Genomic DNA, 16044 nt, shown 5'->3' with positions numbered 1-16044 from the left:
CAGCAACTGTTGGACCAAACAGTAAAAGTTTCGTGAAACCAAAATAATGAAGTCTTTATACACAGTCATTTCATTCACTGTATAATAAGATAATAAGATTCACTTACTTGCTATTTCTGGAGCTTTCAACCATATATCATTGCCCATACATAATCGCCTGTTCCCATGTGACCAAGTCATGAATGGACAACTCAACCAGATGTATTCATTGAAGGGACATGGGATAGTTTGAAATCTTGGGGGAAAGCTAAGAATATTTTATTCACAGACAAGAAATATTGTCTTAAACCTTAATAGCTTTGAGAGTAACCCGTATTGTCAACACATTTCCAATGCCAAAAAGTCGGCCGAACCTCTTTTTGTTGTAATAATTTTTATATTAAATTTTACTGGACCTCCAAAGTGTCCTCAACACAAACTGCAGCAGTTGTAATATCAGGTTCTACTACGTGCTACATATTGTTTGCAGGCAGGTACTGTCGTCTCCAGGCCTCAACAAACAGAGTTCAAAAGTTTAAACTCGGGCAGGATCAGTTGTCGGGACACTTTAAGCAACTTACGGACTTATGGAGCCGTAATCCTTTGTGTGTAACTGATTTAATGAACAAAGTAAAAACAGAGGGTTGATCTTCTAATCCCTCAAATACTACAAGCTACTTGAAATACTAGTGTACTACATTTCTTTCCCTTGATGTTAATCAGGACTGTAAATCCACAGATTATAAGATTCTGACTTATCAATCTTTGAGAGCAGAATAAAACAAAAGCAAACTGTTCGAGGAGGATCTGTAATATATCAAACTGCATACTTTTAGATGGAATCTCTGTTAAGTGGTGTGTGGGTTGGTGTGTGTGTGTGAGTGTGCTGGATTCTCTGGCATGTGAAAGAGATTGAGTTTCATAAGGAGATCTGGTCGTTAATTCGCCTGTTTATCTCGATGCAGAGCTCTGGACTAAATTTGAGTGTAATATATGATTCTCTCAGACATGTTTTATCTTCGCCGTCCAACTCCTCCTTTTCTCCTCAGCTTCACCCCCTCCCTTCCCCCTCCTTTCGCCTCCACACACCCCAACACACAATCATCCTACTCCTCTTCCTTGCCAAATACCTTCCAGTCAAAAAACACCCAATTCAGCTGGTTATCAGTCTAATGCATCATCACTCCCACTTCTCACGTTAGCTGAGCCGAAGCTAATCCGTGTTTATCTGTGTTATCTATTAAAAGTTTTACAGGTGCTTTGAAGCAGTTTGTCATATTTACCTCTACAAAACAAGAGATTCGAGGCATCACTTTGGATCAGGAGGAAGCGTTGATGCTCTGCAGCTGCTGCAGATGTAATGAACCAAGAAGAGCCGTGCCAGGTCTGGTTTCAAACTGCACTGATGGTTTACGTTGGCCCCCGATCAGGATCCTGAGTTCCCCCTCTCAAACTTTTTCACAGTGCATTATTTTGACTTTTCTCTCACTGAGCACGAATGGGTATTTGTCACAGAGTGTTACAGCCTGGAAAAGATTGCTTTGGCAAATATTTTATGGTATAACAAGTTTTTTTTTCCTCAGTAGTTTACATGTGAGGGCTTTACTCCCTCCAGGCACTTAAAACTTTAGTTACTTACAAGCTTGTAACGCCACCTTGTGGTAGAACTCAACAGTTTGATTACACAGGATGAAGTGTTGGAAACAGTAGCACATTATTTCAGTACACTATCTGGCCAAAAGTATAAGGACACTTACTTTTTTGTCTCTGGTCTGTGGTTATTATGGTTTGGGCTGAGAACTTTGATTAATTTGTTAATACTACTTATATATTAGACAATAGTGTGCTTCCACCTTTGTAGCAGTTTGAAGGCTTTTTCCTAGTTGACATGATAATATCCCTTTGCACAAAATCCATAGAGATATGGTTCTCCTAGTTTGATGAGGAACAACTTGACTGATTTGCATTGAGCCCCTTACCTCAGATCCACCCAAAAACACATTTAACATGAACTGGAAAAGCAAGACAGGCAAATTGAAAACTTTCCACTGGCTAATGATTAGTTACTCTATGTGTGTGTCTGTGTCTGTGTCTGTCTGTATGATGTCTTACATTCTTGTCCAACCTTACTATTAATATTCTTGTGGCTGAATGGAAACAGATCAGGTTCAAAAATCTTGTGGAAAGCCTTTCTAAAGGAGTGGAAGCTGTTAAAGTAGCATATTAATGCCCATTGTTTTAGTTTACATATGGGTGTAATGTTTGGATGTCCACATACTTTTGGCCATATGGTGCACATCACAGTTATAGAGATTTTATAGCACATTATTTACAGTACATACAGTACCATTTTTTTACAGAAAATTGCTATGCAAACACATTATATATCACAAAACTAAAAAAAAAAACATACATGTTACAGTTTCTTCTACTACATTCATATTCACCTAAACATACATTAACGTCCAGGCAGTTATTCATAAGTCATTTAATCTCAGTGCTCTATATAAAATAACTTTAGAGACATAAAAACTACTTTGATAACCCTTTTCACAGCAGACATTTTAACTTGTACAGGTGGAATTAATAACATTGACGATGGCTGCATTCCACTTAGGTGAGCCAGTTCCAGGGCTCTGGTATCGTGTATGTTCACTCATGTACATAGCTTACTGGGACACTTAATGGAGCGGCGCTTGCCTTTTCTGCTTGGACAAGTAAAAATGGCTGTGGTTAAAAATGGGCTATTGATAGATGCTAATCCATCACCTCACATTCGTTACATCTTAAACTATTTTTGCATGTCAATGCAGCTGAAAGTAGGGACTTTTATAAACATCCAGTTCAAGGATGTTTGGATGTGACAAATTTGCTTTTTTTTTTATTTGTGGACAAATGCATAAGTGTGACGCCTTTTATTGCCAGCCATCCATGGCATCTGAGAGTCAGATGCCTGAACGTCGTAAAAACACCATGCAAGAAACAGTTTGTGCTCACAAATGAGAAAAAGGCAGCAGTTTGTTCATTGTGATGCAGCAGGTCGATCGCATCTCGAGGCTCCACAGCTGTACACTGAACTTATATTATTGCGGTTCACAGGAAACAGTAGTTTGGTAAGTTGCAGGTCAGTCGTAAAGTCGAGGTCAAAGCTGATTTTGTTGGAGAAGAACATTTTTAGATGCCTCTGCTGCAAATAACTCATCTATCAACAGCATTTTGATATTGTGATACACAATGAAATGTAGTCAGTCAAATACTGTTGAAACAATGTTTTTATATAAGAAACCAAATTGACCGGTTTTAACCGATATCACTTAAATCACCCAATTGATGCGTATTGCATTTTCTCAGTCTAAAGTGGTATTAAAGTACATGTTTCTATATAGTGCAGTTTTGCATCTGGAGATGTCACAGATGTTCTCTTCAGTCCCAAACTCTCTTTACCTCCTCTGTTCACTATAAGGGGCCGACGTCATCGTAGTCATCCTCAGATGAAGGGATTTGGTCAGGGCTCACTGGGGAGTAGATGGGGCCATCTTCATCACCTAATGATCAGACAATACGAAATATCAGCAAATGTTATCGATCCTATTTGTATAAGAGTAACATCTGTTTAGTGATATTTACCTGAATTGTAAAGGTTGGTTGGCATTTTGGAGTAATCGTTGTTGTATATCCTTAAAGGGTCAAAAGTATCATTGGCAACAGATGACTGGCTCATTCCTGGCTCTGTAATTTGTGAGAGCACAGTCATGTGTTTTTATAAAAAAAGTTTCTTTTAAGACAGTTTCAAACTGGCTTTCTTCGGGTTTTCATATCCTCTTTACCAGAGGAAGTGGAACAAAGCACTTTCAGCTGTATGTTTTTCTTGATTCTGAGCTGCCCACAGATTTGGTTCAGGGACTGTACAATAATTACTGGGGTGAGTATATTAAAAGCTAAAAAAAAAAAAGTTAAAAAATAGAAAGATGATCTAAAACAGGAATCAATTTATGACGGTGGATCCTATTTTAAAACTTAAAGGAATAGTTTAGTATTTTGGGACCTACGCTTATTCACTGTTTTGCTGAGAGTTACATGAGAAGACTGAGTCTCAGTGTCATGTCTATATGTCAAATATGAAGATACAGTCAGCAGCTAGTTAGCTTAGTTTCATCTAACTCTCGTCAAGAAAATGAATAAATGTATTGTTGAACTATTCCTTAAATACTATAATCATGTTCAAAACAACCGCCAATACACACTTGTGTAAGTGGAATTAAAAGTGTATGGCAATCATATTAAAGGTGCTGATAATTAATTTTGTACAGTCCTCAAGTTCATTTTTACAGTAACTTTACAATAAAGGTACTTGCTGAAGGGAAGCAGGTGAATACATTGGACTGACCAGGGGTTACGACGTAGCTGTTTGTGTTTGGGTATGTGTTTTCGTAGCATTCCCCAGAGGAGGTACTGGAGGTATCAAACGAGTCCACTGTGATCTTTGACACTCTGGCATATTGAGGATCTGTGCAGTCACCGTTGTAGGCTCCCATCATTTCATCTCTGGGCTCAGTGCCTGAAAAATAAGAACAAAAATCTCTTGTAAAGGAGAAAGAGTTAACTCTATGGTTCAAAATATTGTCGAGATGTTTAATGCCTGACAAAAAAGGTTTCTGAATGTTAGTTGCAATGTATAGCTATGTTTCAATCAACAGTTGTAAATTCTATTTCTAAGGTCTATCTACGCAACAACAGGCCCATTTACAGATTAATAAAATGTCACAGCATTTTTTGATTACAATAAGAAAGAACCAATTTAATTATATGACATTTTGCATCATTAAAATGGTTAAACATTGCTAACAGGGTTCAGTGTCTAGCAGCAAGTCAGGTATAAATGCCTAAATTGCCAGGCACAGAAATATTTACAGGTGTTTTAGCATACTAGAGACCATAAGTATAAAATAGTGGAAAAAATGTGGAACAGTTTACCAGATTATGTGAGATAATGTGACATAAAGAACCATATCCATTATAGTTCTTTTGAAAACAGATGTAAATACTTTTTAATTAAGGAAAATTAAAGAGGAGAGATGAATCAATGTACTGTAAGGTTAAATATAACTAAAAATAAATTAAATTTGGTGAAGATGTTTATGAACAGTGTAAATGTGTTCAGAAAGTCCCAGCAGTGATTTATACTAAATCAATGTTTGTGCCATCTTCTACCTTCAGATGATTCCTAGGAACTGCAGTACTGTACAGTGTAAATATTATTGTGATCTGCAAAGTGTAACGTCTTTGACTCTTTGCAAACTCAAAGTGACTCACCTTCCTCAAAGAGGCTTTCAAGACCCGAGGGCTTCATCAAAGGGTTTATATCTGTTCTGTATCTCTGAGAATCTGGATACAAAACGGTGCACACAAAGCATTGTTTTATTCAAAAACGATCCTGCAAACATTCATTGCATTTGTCTGCACATACTGCACACACAGAGCAGCTTCAACCGCAAAATGCAACACAGCGAGAGAACATCTTAAGAGGCACAGATTGAGAAACACACAGGAATGAATACAAATGGAGAGGAAATAAAAGAACGTAGCTCACTCCGGAAAGTTGATAAAGGGACAGACGGGTCATTGCTTGGCTCAAACTGCTCATTGTCTGTATCTACTGACGTGCTGTCAACACTACTAAGCTGGGTCCAAAGATACCTGGGGTTGGAGGGGACTTTATGAGACAAACACAAAAAAAAAAAAAAAAAAACGACTTCATGAGATGACTCTATGCCTTGGAGAGATGCTTTCTCACGACTGTACACGTATGTGAGTACACACACATATATATATATATATATATATATATATATATATATATATGCAGGGTATAAAGAAAGAAAAGACAGATTAAATTTAGTTATCTGAGGTATTACATTCTGCACACACATTCAGTTTTTTAGTATAATGTTGCACTGACCATCTGTCTGAGGTGGGTTGGTAGTAACCTTGATGAGGTTGACAGATTCTTGGTAGTTGTTGTGATGATTTTCAGAGGAAGGTCGTGAGCTGGTGCGCGTCTGCTGGAGCAAGAACGCTGTGGACATACGTTCCAAGATATAGACAATTATTACAAACTGGATGAGATGTTTAACTCTTGCTGTAGTTTCTACTGTCTAATAGAGAGATTGTTTTGTATTTTAAAAATGAGAGTTAGAGCTATTAATATACTAAAGATATGAGACTAAATATGCTGTGCTTTGAAAAAAGCAGAATACGGTTGGAATGACAGATGAGATGGAGACTCTGTTTATATGTAGTTTGTTGCTGAGATCCTCCCAGACATGTTACTTTCATAAGAATTCTTAAAACTATGTCTAAGTCTCCTCACTGAAAAACCCAGACTCAAAAACAGCTGAACAAGACGTCTCCTACTTGACTGAAAAGTTCCTTCTCATTGTAAGTTGTAAGTCACACTTAAGTTGCATATTGAACAATGATTGTGCTCAGATTTAAGGTGAGCTCAGAGAAACTTTCCCCTTTCAACAGATAAATGTGAAAAACTTCCTTCTTGTGTTAAACTGTGCAGATTCATCATTCTGCACAGCGAAGCTCAAACACCCACAAAGCACAAGGTATCTGGAACTGGAGCCACGTAAAAAAATCTAAAACTTCAGTTCATTGCTCCTGATGGCAAAAGCACGCCTTATTATTCTGATTTATTACTCTGACATTGTAAAATTGACTCTGATTTGCTATTTAGATGAAAGTAGTGACACTGTAGTGAGGGGGGAACCAACCGTGTCTTCGTTTGTAGTGGCAGCAGAGCACCGTGTTTGTGATCAGAACCACGAGGAGCAGAAGAGACAGAGTGATGGTGCTGAGCAGCTCTACAGACGGTAATGGGAAGCCTTCAACAAGCACGGGTGCAGCTTGGAGGATGGACAGAGAGAAAATATACATCATTCTTAAACTTTCTGGTAGTTGATTCAAGACTAACGTGGTTATAATTGTTAGTGTTTGTTTGAACACCTTCCTATGACTTTTATAACATACTAAGACATATTCTGTTGTCTGATTACTCTTAAAAAGTGAAAGAATATTTCAATTATACGTTTTTTGTTTACTTATTATTAATAATGCCCCTGTGGGTGAGAGCAGGAATGTTTCCATCACCTCGTTTCATCATCTGATTCATTAGAATTCAACCAAATACGACCAGGTGGCAGGCATTAAGAATAACTATACATCAATTATATATAATAATTATTATACATAAACACAAGGGCGGAGCAAGAGAAATATTCATGGGGTGGCAAGAGGGTGGCATGGAGACTTTTAGGGGTGGCAGAAATATACGCTGATTTATTTGCAAATAATCACACATGTCAATATTTGCTTGTTAAAGCCCCAAAATGAAGATATTTTACCTCAAAAACATTACATTATTGTGGCACAGTAAAGCACTGAATAGAAATATCTAAAGGTGGCATTAGAAATCAATAAATTATTCAGATTAAATTGTTCTTTTTCACTAAGTCTAAAATGTGGCCATAACAGATCATTTAATTATATGTGTTCATTTTTGTTTTTTATCTTTTAAATTAAACTAAATGAATGTGTTAAATTTGATAGCATTTGACACCAAACTTGTTTATGTAGCTTATATAGAGGCATCAGTATTAAATGGAGACTATTCCATAACCAGTAAAACAAACTCCTTGTAGTGCATTTAAAGTAACAGTTACAGACATAATGTGATATGTCTTTTTTAGTGCAATAAAAAGCTGTAATTTACCAGTCGTCCAACTGGTTATTACAGTTGTGTTACCAGTGGTGGCTGTGGCAGTGGTAGGTGCAGGAAACCCGAGGGAACCTGCAACACAAAAATATTGTCTTTTTGTTGAGGACAGTCTGGATGTGAGCCGACAAACAAAGAGAAGAAATGAAGAATATCCCATTTTCACCTGGTTTATCTATATAAGCAGAATGTACTCAGCATTTTAATTTCATAGCCGCAAACCACAAAATACAGGATGATTGAGGTGGAAAGTTATCTTTCTATGTCATTATCTATAATAATAATAAGATCAACAAAATATAAAATAAAATGCATCTGGAAGTTACCAGCTAGTTGTGTTCAGGAAAAAAAAAAAAAAAAAAAAAGTCAAATAATAAAATGAGAATATAATTTTATACAAGAGCTCAAAGAATAACTGGAAACAAAAAGAAAAGTATTTATTTTTAATTAATATAATTCATGTTCATAGCTACTTTTTATTCCTGTTTTGTACATTTTGTGTAAGTATAAAAGTAAAATATGTTTTTTTTTACATATATACGGATCCACCTATTTTACTGTGTCTAAGCCAAGTCTTCGGGTTTTGTTGCCTCATACAAAACCAATTCAGCACTAACCCATAATGTTGTTATTGGAAATAAACATACTTCATTAACAGCCACAAACACAAAAACTGTCACTCACCATTACAGATGACGCCAGATGCTTTTGAGGAAGCACACAGGTGCTTTATGTTTTGGAATTCCACGCACTCCCACAGATTCTGCATATTTGAAAAGCATTGATAGTACCACAGTGCCCCTTCGTTGTGAAGGAGAGGAGGAAGAAACTGGGTGTATTTTAGCGGCTCAGCACCACACTGCAGCATGGAGCACACCATGGAGGCCATGTCTTTATCCCAGCAGTTATCACACAGCGTTCCCCAGCTACCATTACGGTGGATTTCCACTTTACCAGAGCAGCGGTCCAAACCACCAGTCAGTCTGACTGCTTTCATCTCTGCACACAGACACACAGATGATACAAACTGTGAAACTATTCGAGGGAAATCAATTACATTCTCTACATTAATCATATTCCCAAGTAGTCTACTTATGTTTTTTCTTTGGGCATTTTTTATACCTGGAGGTAGTTTACATTTCACAATTATAACCCACACAATGTGGGTATTTTATGGGCAAATTACAGTAAACATGTGGCTACACATCCAAAACAAATAAATATGTTTTTTGAGCTGAAATGTGACCTGAGCATATGACACCAGCATCCTCTTTGTGTCCACAGTCGGGCTCGTCTCGTGCAGCCGGACAGGCCCACAGGTTCTCCTCTCTGCCAGTACAGTTCAGGTCGTCCAGGTGGATGGGTCCTCTGCCCGGGGGGAAGGAGCCACCCTGTCCCGTCACATTGAGGGCATAACCGCAGCCGAGCTGGGCGCACACCACTTGAGCTTCCTCTAGGTCCCACTGGTCGTCACACACTGTGCCCCATCTCCCATCCTTCCACAGCTCCACGCGTCCGGCACAGCGGTCTGATCCTCCTGCCAGCCGCACAGCCTGGTGGCCTGAGGACATTATCATGCTGTACTTATGGCACTGTTTATGATGCAGGGCAGAGAGAGCTTGGGAAATAGTTTTATGACAGGTATTTGATCATATTTGTACAATAAAAGAGAGATTAATTTCATACATGGCAAATTAGTAGGTTTCTTTTACCAGCTTTAAATTAAAGAATCATTAATAATCAATGCAGTAGCATCACTAAATAAAGATTAAACTAATCAAATACATTAGAATACCATATCTGACCAGACTGATCTCTAGTTTCTGGTGGACCATATGGTCTATTTACTGGACAGATACATGTTAATATTGTATTAAAAGTTGTGTTATAATGTGTCATCAGGTCTTATCCCTATCTCACACATTTTCCACTATCTAATGTCTCAGGTGTGGATATGTTAAACAGTCTACACTGTGCGGTTATTGACAGATTATTTCTTGTTGTGTTTTGATTTTGTTTGTTAAAATGAAACAAAACAGCAAGTAGCTTATATACGAGTAGGTTTGTTTGCCAAAAAATATATTAGGAGATATTTTATCTACTCCTCCAAATGCCCTTGTTTCAGCATTATTTGTAGGTACTCGTTTATTACGGCTGTTTGTTGATTTTAGTTTTTCTTTTATCAGTTTACTACTAACTAAGGCATCCATTATTCTAGCTGTCTGAGGCTAATGTGTTGCTAATATTCTAAGTAGCATTAACTGTGAAATCACTGTTGGAAACTTGAGGTTATGTATTTTACTCTTTTTCCTTCTACTCTTGTGGAATTTATTAAGATGAATTACTGTGTTGTGCTTCCTTTGGGGATGTATTGTTCTTTCACTGGAGGACAGTGTAGCTAAACTGACAGCTACCCTGTACTTCTGTGAATCCAGTTTTCTGGTTACTGTTACTGTCCTCATTCATTTTCACAATATCATAGGTCTGCTTCCAGTGAAACCCACAAAGGCCAACCTGTTGTCTTCAACGTTTATTAGAAGTGTGTTTAGCTCGCTGCATACCGGCGCCTACACACATAGTGTGAGCAAAATAATTAATTATCAATTATCAATTTAATTACATGTATTTCAAGTCACTCTTAGTCTTCCATAGTTGTCCCCAGACTTTGTTTATTGATGATATAATTAATTTATCTTTTTAAATAATCAAACAGAATAGTAAAAAGGTTTCATTTTAAATATTAAAACTGCAATCAAAAGTAGTTTACAATAGGCAGATAGATCATTCCACTTCCCGTAGGTTCACCTTATAAATATGATATTGTGGTGTTTTGTCTCTTCACACATAATGTGACAAACCAAATACCTAATTAGGTAGAAATACAGTGACAGTACAGTGAGCTTGTGCAAAGTTTCCACCAAGCTCAGTTTTAATATTATAAGAACTGTAAAACCTTACCACAAACCGCTCCAATCACTATGCAGTTACTTCCCATACTCTGCGAACAGTTCTGCAAACGACCATCTTGGTACAAACAGCTCTGAAAGCACGTGGTACTGGCGGGTGAGTTGGTTTTATTCACATGATAGACGCTGCCACAGTCGAGAGCCCGACAGATCTCTTCAACCAACATATCTGCAGAGTCTGCTGTTAATGCCACCACCTCACTGCTCCTGTTTCCAGCCATCTTGAGCGTGAAGCTGCATTCACCAGAGAGTTTGTGAATGTAAGGGTCACCTGAGGACACACATGGGCAGAAACACAAAATAATTTATGTATATGTATGCTATGTTTTGAGCTAACACAGCTCAGACATTTTGTCTATGTCCATGAGGGAACCACGAAACAGTTCAATAGTAAAACAGCATAGGAGTGGTCATATATGGTGCACATAAGAAGGTCATACAGAGGTCAGAGGGTGCCTTGACACAGAGACTTGCACCTGCATCTGCACCTGCAATGTAACAATATAATCTAAAAATAGACAAATTAGAATCAAATCAATGTGTGTAGGGATCTGAGCCTGGCCCTGATCAAGTCACACAAGGAACCAACACAAAGGGACAAAAGAGAAGGAGATGCTCTCTCCAAAAAAGGGACTGCAAAAAAGGGACAACCTGCAGCAAACGTGGGAAGCATATTTGCAAGTCCCACACATGCAAAGTTTCCTACTACTGCATTGAATGCACTGACCAGTTTGCAGCAAACATGTTTTATGTGTTGTGTTTTGAATGTTAATGTTAAATGAATATTGATAATTGTTGTGAATATAATGATATTGCAGTAAGGACAGTGTCCAATGGTTGCGATAGTTATGTGGTTATATTATAGCAGTTCCAGAATGTTCTTGCCATTTTCACTATTAATAAAATATATTTAAATCATTATGGCTGTTATGTTTTCATGTCTTAGGTAAAACAGGACATGATAGAGTGTGATATAGGTGTTTGTCTAGAACGTAAAAAATACACTCTCATGCTATCTAAAATGATAAATTTAGGATTAATATTGAACTTATTAATGTAAGATATTTATTTTCTAATGAAGACATACAATAAATCTTTTAAAAACAGGCCACAGATATATTGTTTAATTTTTTAAGTTATTCCCCAAAACAGCTGGGCACTGTAGTTTTTATCAGCCATTAATCTAACAAGAGGAAATCATTTGTTTGGGGCTATTTTAAACTGTGGATTGATACATATTTGGTGCTTTAATGACGGTGTATGCATGACTGAAATACGTGATAGTGGTAGCATCAAATCGATACAGGCTAACCATCCCACCACATCAAACACATCTGTTTCATCAAGCGGTTACACATTTGTAGAGTCACTTGACCAAGTGATTTTTGTGTTTAAGCAGGTGAATGAGGGCAAGCCGATTGAAATGTGAAAGGAGACCACATCATACATTTTTAATAAATTCCACATAAAACACATACTTCAGTCTTTGTTCAGAAGATTTTAAATGTGTCTATAACTACCATTACAACCAACTTTGTCTTTTCCCGTGGCTTAAACTGAATCTCAATCGCAGTGGGCTAGTTTCCTGGACCCACTGTGCTTATCTTTTACATTTCTTTTAACCTCCGCAACATCTGTGTAGAATTCTTGAATTTAGTTGTTAGGGGAAAAAGGGGGTTTTCCAAATGAAAATTATGCACTTATAACCTTCAAATTATCTAAGAGATCAATAAGAGCTGCTATAACTGGATAAAAGGGTATTTTTGGTTTACCGAGAAGAAGCTGAGCTTCTTTTTCCAGCGTTTTAAATAGAAAATTCACCATTCAGACTTTAAAGACCAACATGGTTGTTGTGTTCTCATAATCGGTGTTTTATATGGGAAACATATTTTGATTGGTTGTATTTATGCCCCAAGTGAATTCTACTCGACATTATTAGCTAAAGTTTCCTCTCTTTCTCGTAGGTGACTTCAACTTTATCGTGGATCCTGAGGTAGACAGTCATCCCCCCAACCAAAGCTGCTCCTTTAAATACAAAGGGTCATGAGGAAGAAAAGCTCACATCTAAATTTGTTTGATCTAACTTTATTTCCAACCCCTATCAACGTTTTTTTTCCGAAAAGACTACTTTTATACTTTGAGGCAGGTGCTAGATGGAGTGGAAGAAAGCACTATAGGTAATGGGTCATCTGAGCGCTGATGCTAATATCTATTTTAGTTACGCCATCATTCTCTCAACCTCCCTCACGTCATTGGCACTTAAATATTTTTATGTCTGGGCAGCCCCTCTTTTGTGGCCTATTTGGAAGAGCAATTTTTAGCAGTTGACATAAATGCAGATAGAAATCCTTCAACACTCTGGGAAACACTTGAGGCCTAATTGAAGGGGGCTATTATCTCATATTGTGTAGCTACTCGAATATTCACCAGACTATTGGCGGGTAGACTTGAAGGACGAACCTCTTATAATCACAGGCTTTCATTAATAATAGGGTGTCTCAGAACAATATGAGGAAATGACTCAACATTATCGATATATAAACTACTACTTGTACGCAATTCACAGTGCTTCCCAGAAAAAGTGCAAAAATAAAAGAAATCACGTCAATTAACAAGAACATCTGTTTGATTCCGGTGATGAAGCTTGGTTGAATGTCACAACTCTCTCTCTCACTTTCCACCCAGGTTTTCTGTTTTTTACTGTCAACTATAAATGTGAATAAAATCTACTTATTTTTTCCTTTTTACAGTAACACTTTCATATGTATGGTAATATTTACATTTCTCAGCTCTGTTTTTACTGTGAATTCCAATAAAAATGTAGCTTATTTCATTATTACCATTTCCATTTATTACTTGGGCAAATGTATTCTGATAGTTAATGTATTCTGAATGTAAATGCATTGGAATGAAATGTTTCTGGGACAAAACTGTGCTATTGACAGTGCAGTTGAGCACAATGCAGAAACAACCAGCAGCAAAGTTCACTTGCACAGCAACGAGTCTGTGTGGGAGAATGCTTTGCTATCTACACTGTTTGATTTGCACCTGCAAAATTCACCAAGATGTGTTTCACAAGCAGGTCACCCCACATCCTGTGACAATGAGAGAATATATATATACAGCCTTGGCATAACACAATGTGTTTTGTCCTGATTCTGGACACAAATTAGTCTACACAATTCTGGTATGACTGTTTGTTTGTGTGTATGAGAGAGAAAGGGAAAGATTACCTTCCTGAATATTACATTTGCACGGCAGAGAAATACTTACTGTTGAATTCCTCTTCCTCTGCGCTCACCGGGACATCAGTTGGGTCTATTTGAGTGGATGAGTTTTGAAAAGCTGCAATGAAAACAGGAAAAGACTGTCAGTAACAATGTTAGCATTAACCCTATACAGGCTTCTCATCAACACGCCACATCAAACACAGCTACCATAGGACTTTTAAAGAGTACTAACCACTTGACCAGAAGTGTGATTTGTGTGTGTGGATGGAGTTCAGTGTGGGTCAAACATGACATCCCCATGTGTTTCTTAAACATTTTACACACTAAACCACATTTGTCTTCCACTTGTAGACCTCTTACAATCAACACCAACTTTGTGTTTTCCACTTTCAGGCACTTATAAGTAATATGTGTAGTGAAATTCAACAATGTGGCGCGCTCCTAAGGTGAGTGTTGAAAATAAGGATAAGAAATATAAAACAATTTAAGATTAAAAGATATAAATACATGCTAAAAAAAACACTTTCAACACAATACAGTAGACAAAATTTTGAATAGTTACTGAGGAATGAGTGAGGAATGAACCAGGAATAATGACTTGATGATAAATGAATTGTTAATAAGTAGTTAGTGAATAACTCCAACTATATAGTAAATAATGAAGATTTATTAGAGAACTGACTGCGAGATACCGAATCATCAACTAATGATGAGTAAATAAATATCTGTGAATTTACATACTGACCACTTTCTTCTTGAGTGGTTCCCGATTATCTCTGTACCAGCTGCTGAGCGGCACAAAACTATTAGCGGCTATAAAAACAAAAATTATTAGTTAGTAGCTCTTTTTGTGCCCCCTCAATAAAGTGATACTTATTAACTAATTATTAGCTGATGGTGATTCATTAATATAGAATCTCCAAGTCAGTTCTCTAATAAATCATCACAATAGTCAGTTATTTACTACTTTTTAACGATACATTTATCAATTATTGTTCCTCATTTGTTCTTCACATGTTCCATCGTAACTACTCACAATTTTGTGTACCGTATTGTAACATTTTACCCCTCAAGGCATTTTAATTAAAGAAAATAATGACAATGATGCACTTATAAACTTTAAAACTACAAAGAATAAATACGAGCAAATATAACTGGACACACATTAGATATACAAGCTACTATATCTCTTCTAAAATACAAATAATAAGGTATAGCAAACTTTGCTCGTAGTTTGCCACAAAAGTTTTTCAAAAAATGATTCTACTCCTCAAATAGCAGTGTTTCTTTATCCATGTTAAATGTATAGTTAATTACTTTTCTTATGATAAATATTAGGCAAAACATTTTAAATTGAATAAAGTAGGCTTGTTTATGTGCTGCTAGTTTAACTGGATCCAAGTGAAGTAAGAATTAATGGTGTTAACACTAAAATAGCATTAAATAACAACCTCTTTATAGTGATAGTTCCTTATACTCAGTTAAAGCCGGTTTCAATAAAGACAAAGTCCATAACTCACAGCAGAACTCGACAGTTTGTAAATAAGTTTTACATTTCAGTTTTATAAATGTATGAAACTGTACACATTACCTTGACAAAGACAGCTCAGTTGGATAATTAAAATGCATTTCACCAGCTTCATGTTGTTCACAGAAAGGGGGAAACAGCTTCTATCGTCTCTGCTCGAAGTTGAAACTCAAACTGTGCAGAACATCTACTGAGCCGGTCTGCAAACAGTGCAGCTTCCTCTCTTCCCATTTACCACAGTGCATTGTTACAGGAAGTGAAGGTTTTTACTTTGTCACTGACACATCAATAGTAGGACTAAAACCACATACATGACGCTGAAACCTTCCCTTTTTTTTTTTAAGTTATCTTTTTGGCCTTTTATTGCCTTTATTGGATAGAGACAGCTGAAGATAGACAGGAAAGGGGGGGGGGCAGAGAGAGAGGGGATGACACGCACCAGCTCTACCCACTGAGCTAACCGGGCGCCGCCACAACTTATTTTTAATATGCAATTAAAAGGCAGCATTATATCATCACATATAAATAATTGTATTGCATCAGAAGCATATTGTACTAATT

General features: G+C 37.0%; 1 protein-coding gene across 4 annotated transcripts; it reads right to left on the bottom strand.

The window, feature by feature from the left end:
* Positions 1–1515: 1515 nt before the first annotated feature.
* On the bottom strand, positions 1516–15782 carry LOC127357599 (T-cell differentiation antigen CD6). Of its 4 annotated transcripts, none has more exons than XM_051389891.1 (13): positions 15547–15773; positions 13999–14070; positions 10718–10996; positions 9006–9320; positions 8444–8758; positions 7790–7834; positions 6759–6890; positions 5939–6055; positions 5570–5692; positions 5293–5364; positions 4367–4537; positions 3607–3708; positions 1516–3524 (listed from the first exon to the last, which is right to left on the bottom strand). In XM_051389891.1, the coding sequence occupies exons 1-13, from the start codon at positions 15596–15598 to the stop codon at positions 3436–3438; spliced, it is 1884 nt and encodes a 627-aa protein (XP_051245851.1). In that variant the 5' UTR covers positions 15599–15773; the 3' UTR covers positions 1516–3435. The 4 variants fall into 4 exon arrangements, with proteins under 4 accessions (XP_051245851.1, XP_051245850.1, XP_051245852.1 ...); XM_051389890.1 differs by having other exon boundaries at positions 7757–7834; positions 15547–15769; XM_051389892.1 differs by lacking the exon at positions 3607–3708 and having other exon boundaries at positions 7757–7834; positions 15547–15782.
* Positions 15783–16044: the final 262 nt, after the last annotated feature.

The sequence above is a fragment of the Dicentrarchus labrax genome, unplaced genomic scaffold (assembly GCF_905237075.1).
Source record: "Dicentrarchus labrax unplaced genomic scaffold, dlabrax2021, whole genome shotgun sequence".
In the NCBI taxonomy this organism is placed as follows: Eukaryota; Metazoa; Chordata; class Actinopteri; family Moronidae; genus Dicentrarchus; species Dicentrarchus labrax.
This window is presented reverse-complemented; position numbering and strand designations above follow the sequence as displayed.

Coding starts and splice junctions, on each gene's coding strand:
- LOC127357599 (XM_051389890.1), bottom strand. CDS start 15,598: ATGAAGCTGGTGAAATGCATTTTAATTATCCAACTGAGCTGTCTTTGT. Junction 14,071..15,546: donor ACTGAGCTGTCTTTGTCAAG/GTAATGTGTACA, acceptor TTTTCATTGCAG/CTTTTCAAAACTCATCCACT. Junction 5,693..5,938: donor CAACCCACCTCAGACAGATG/GTCAGTGCAACA, acceptor TGTCTCATAAAG/TCCCCTCCAACCCCAGGTAT.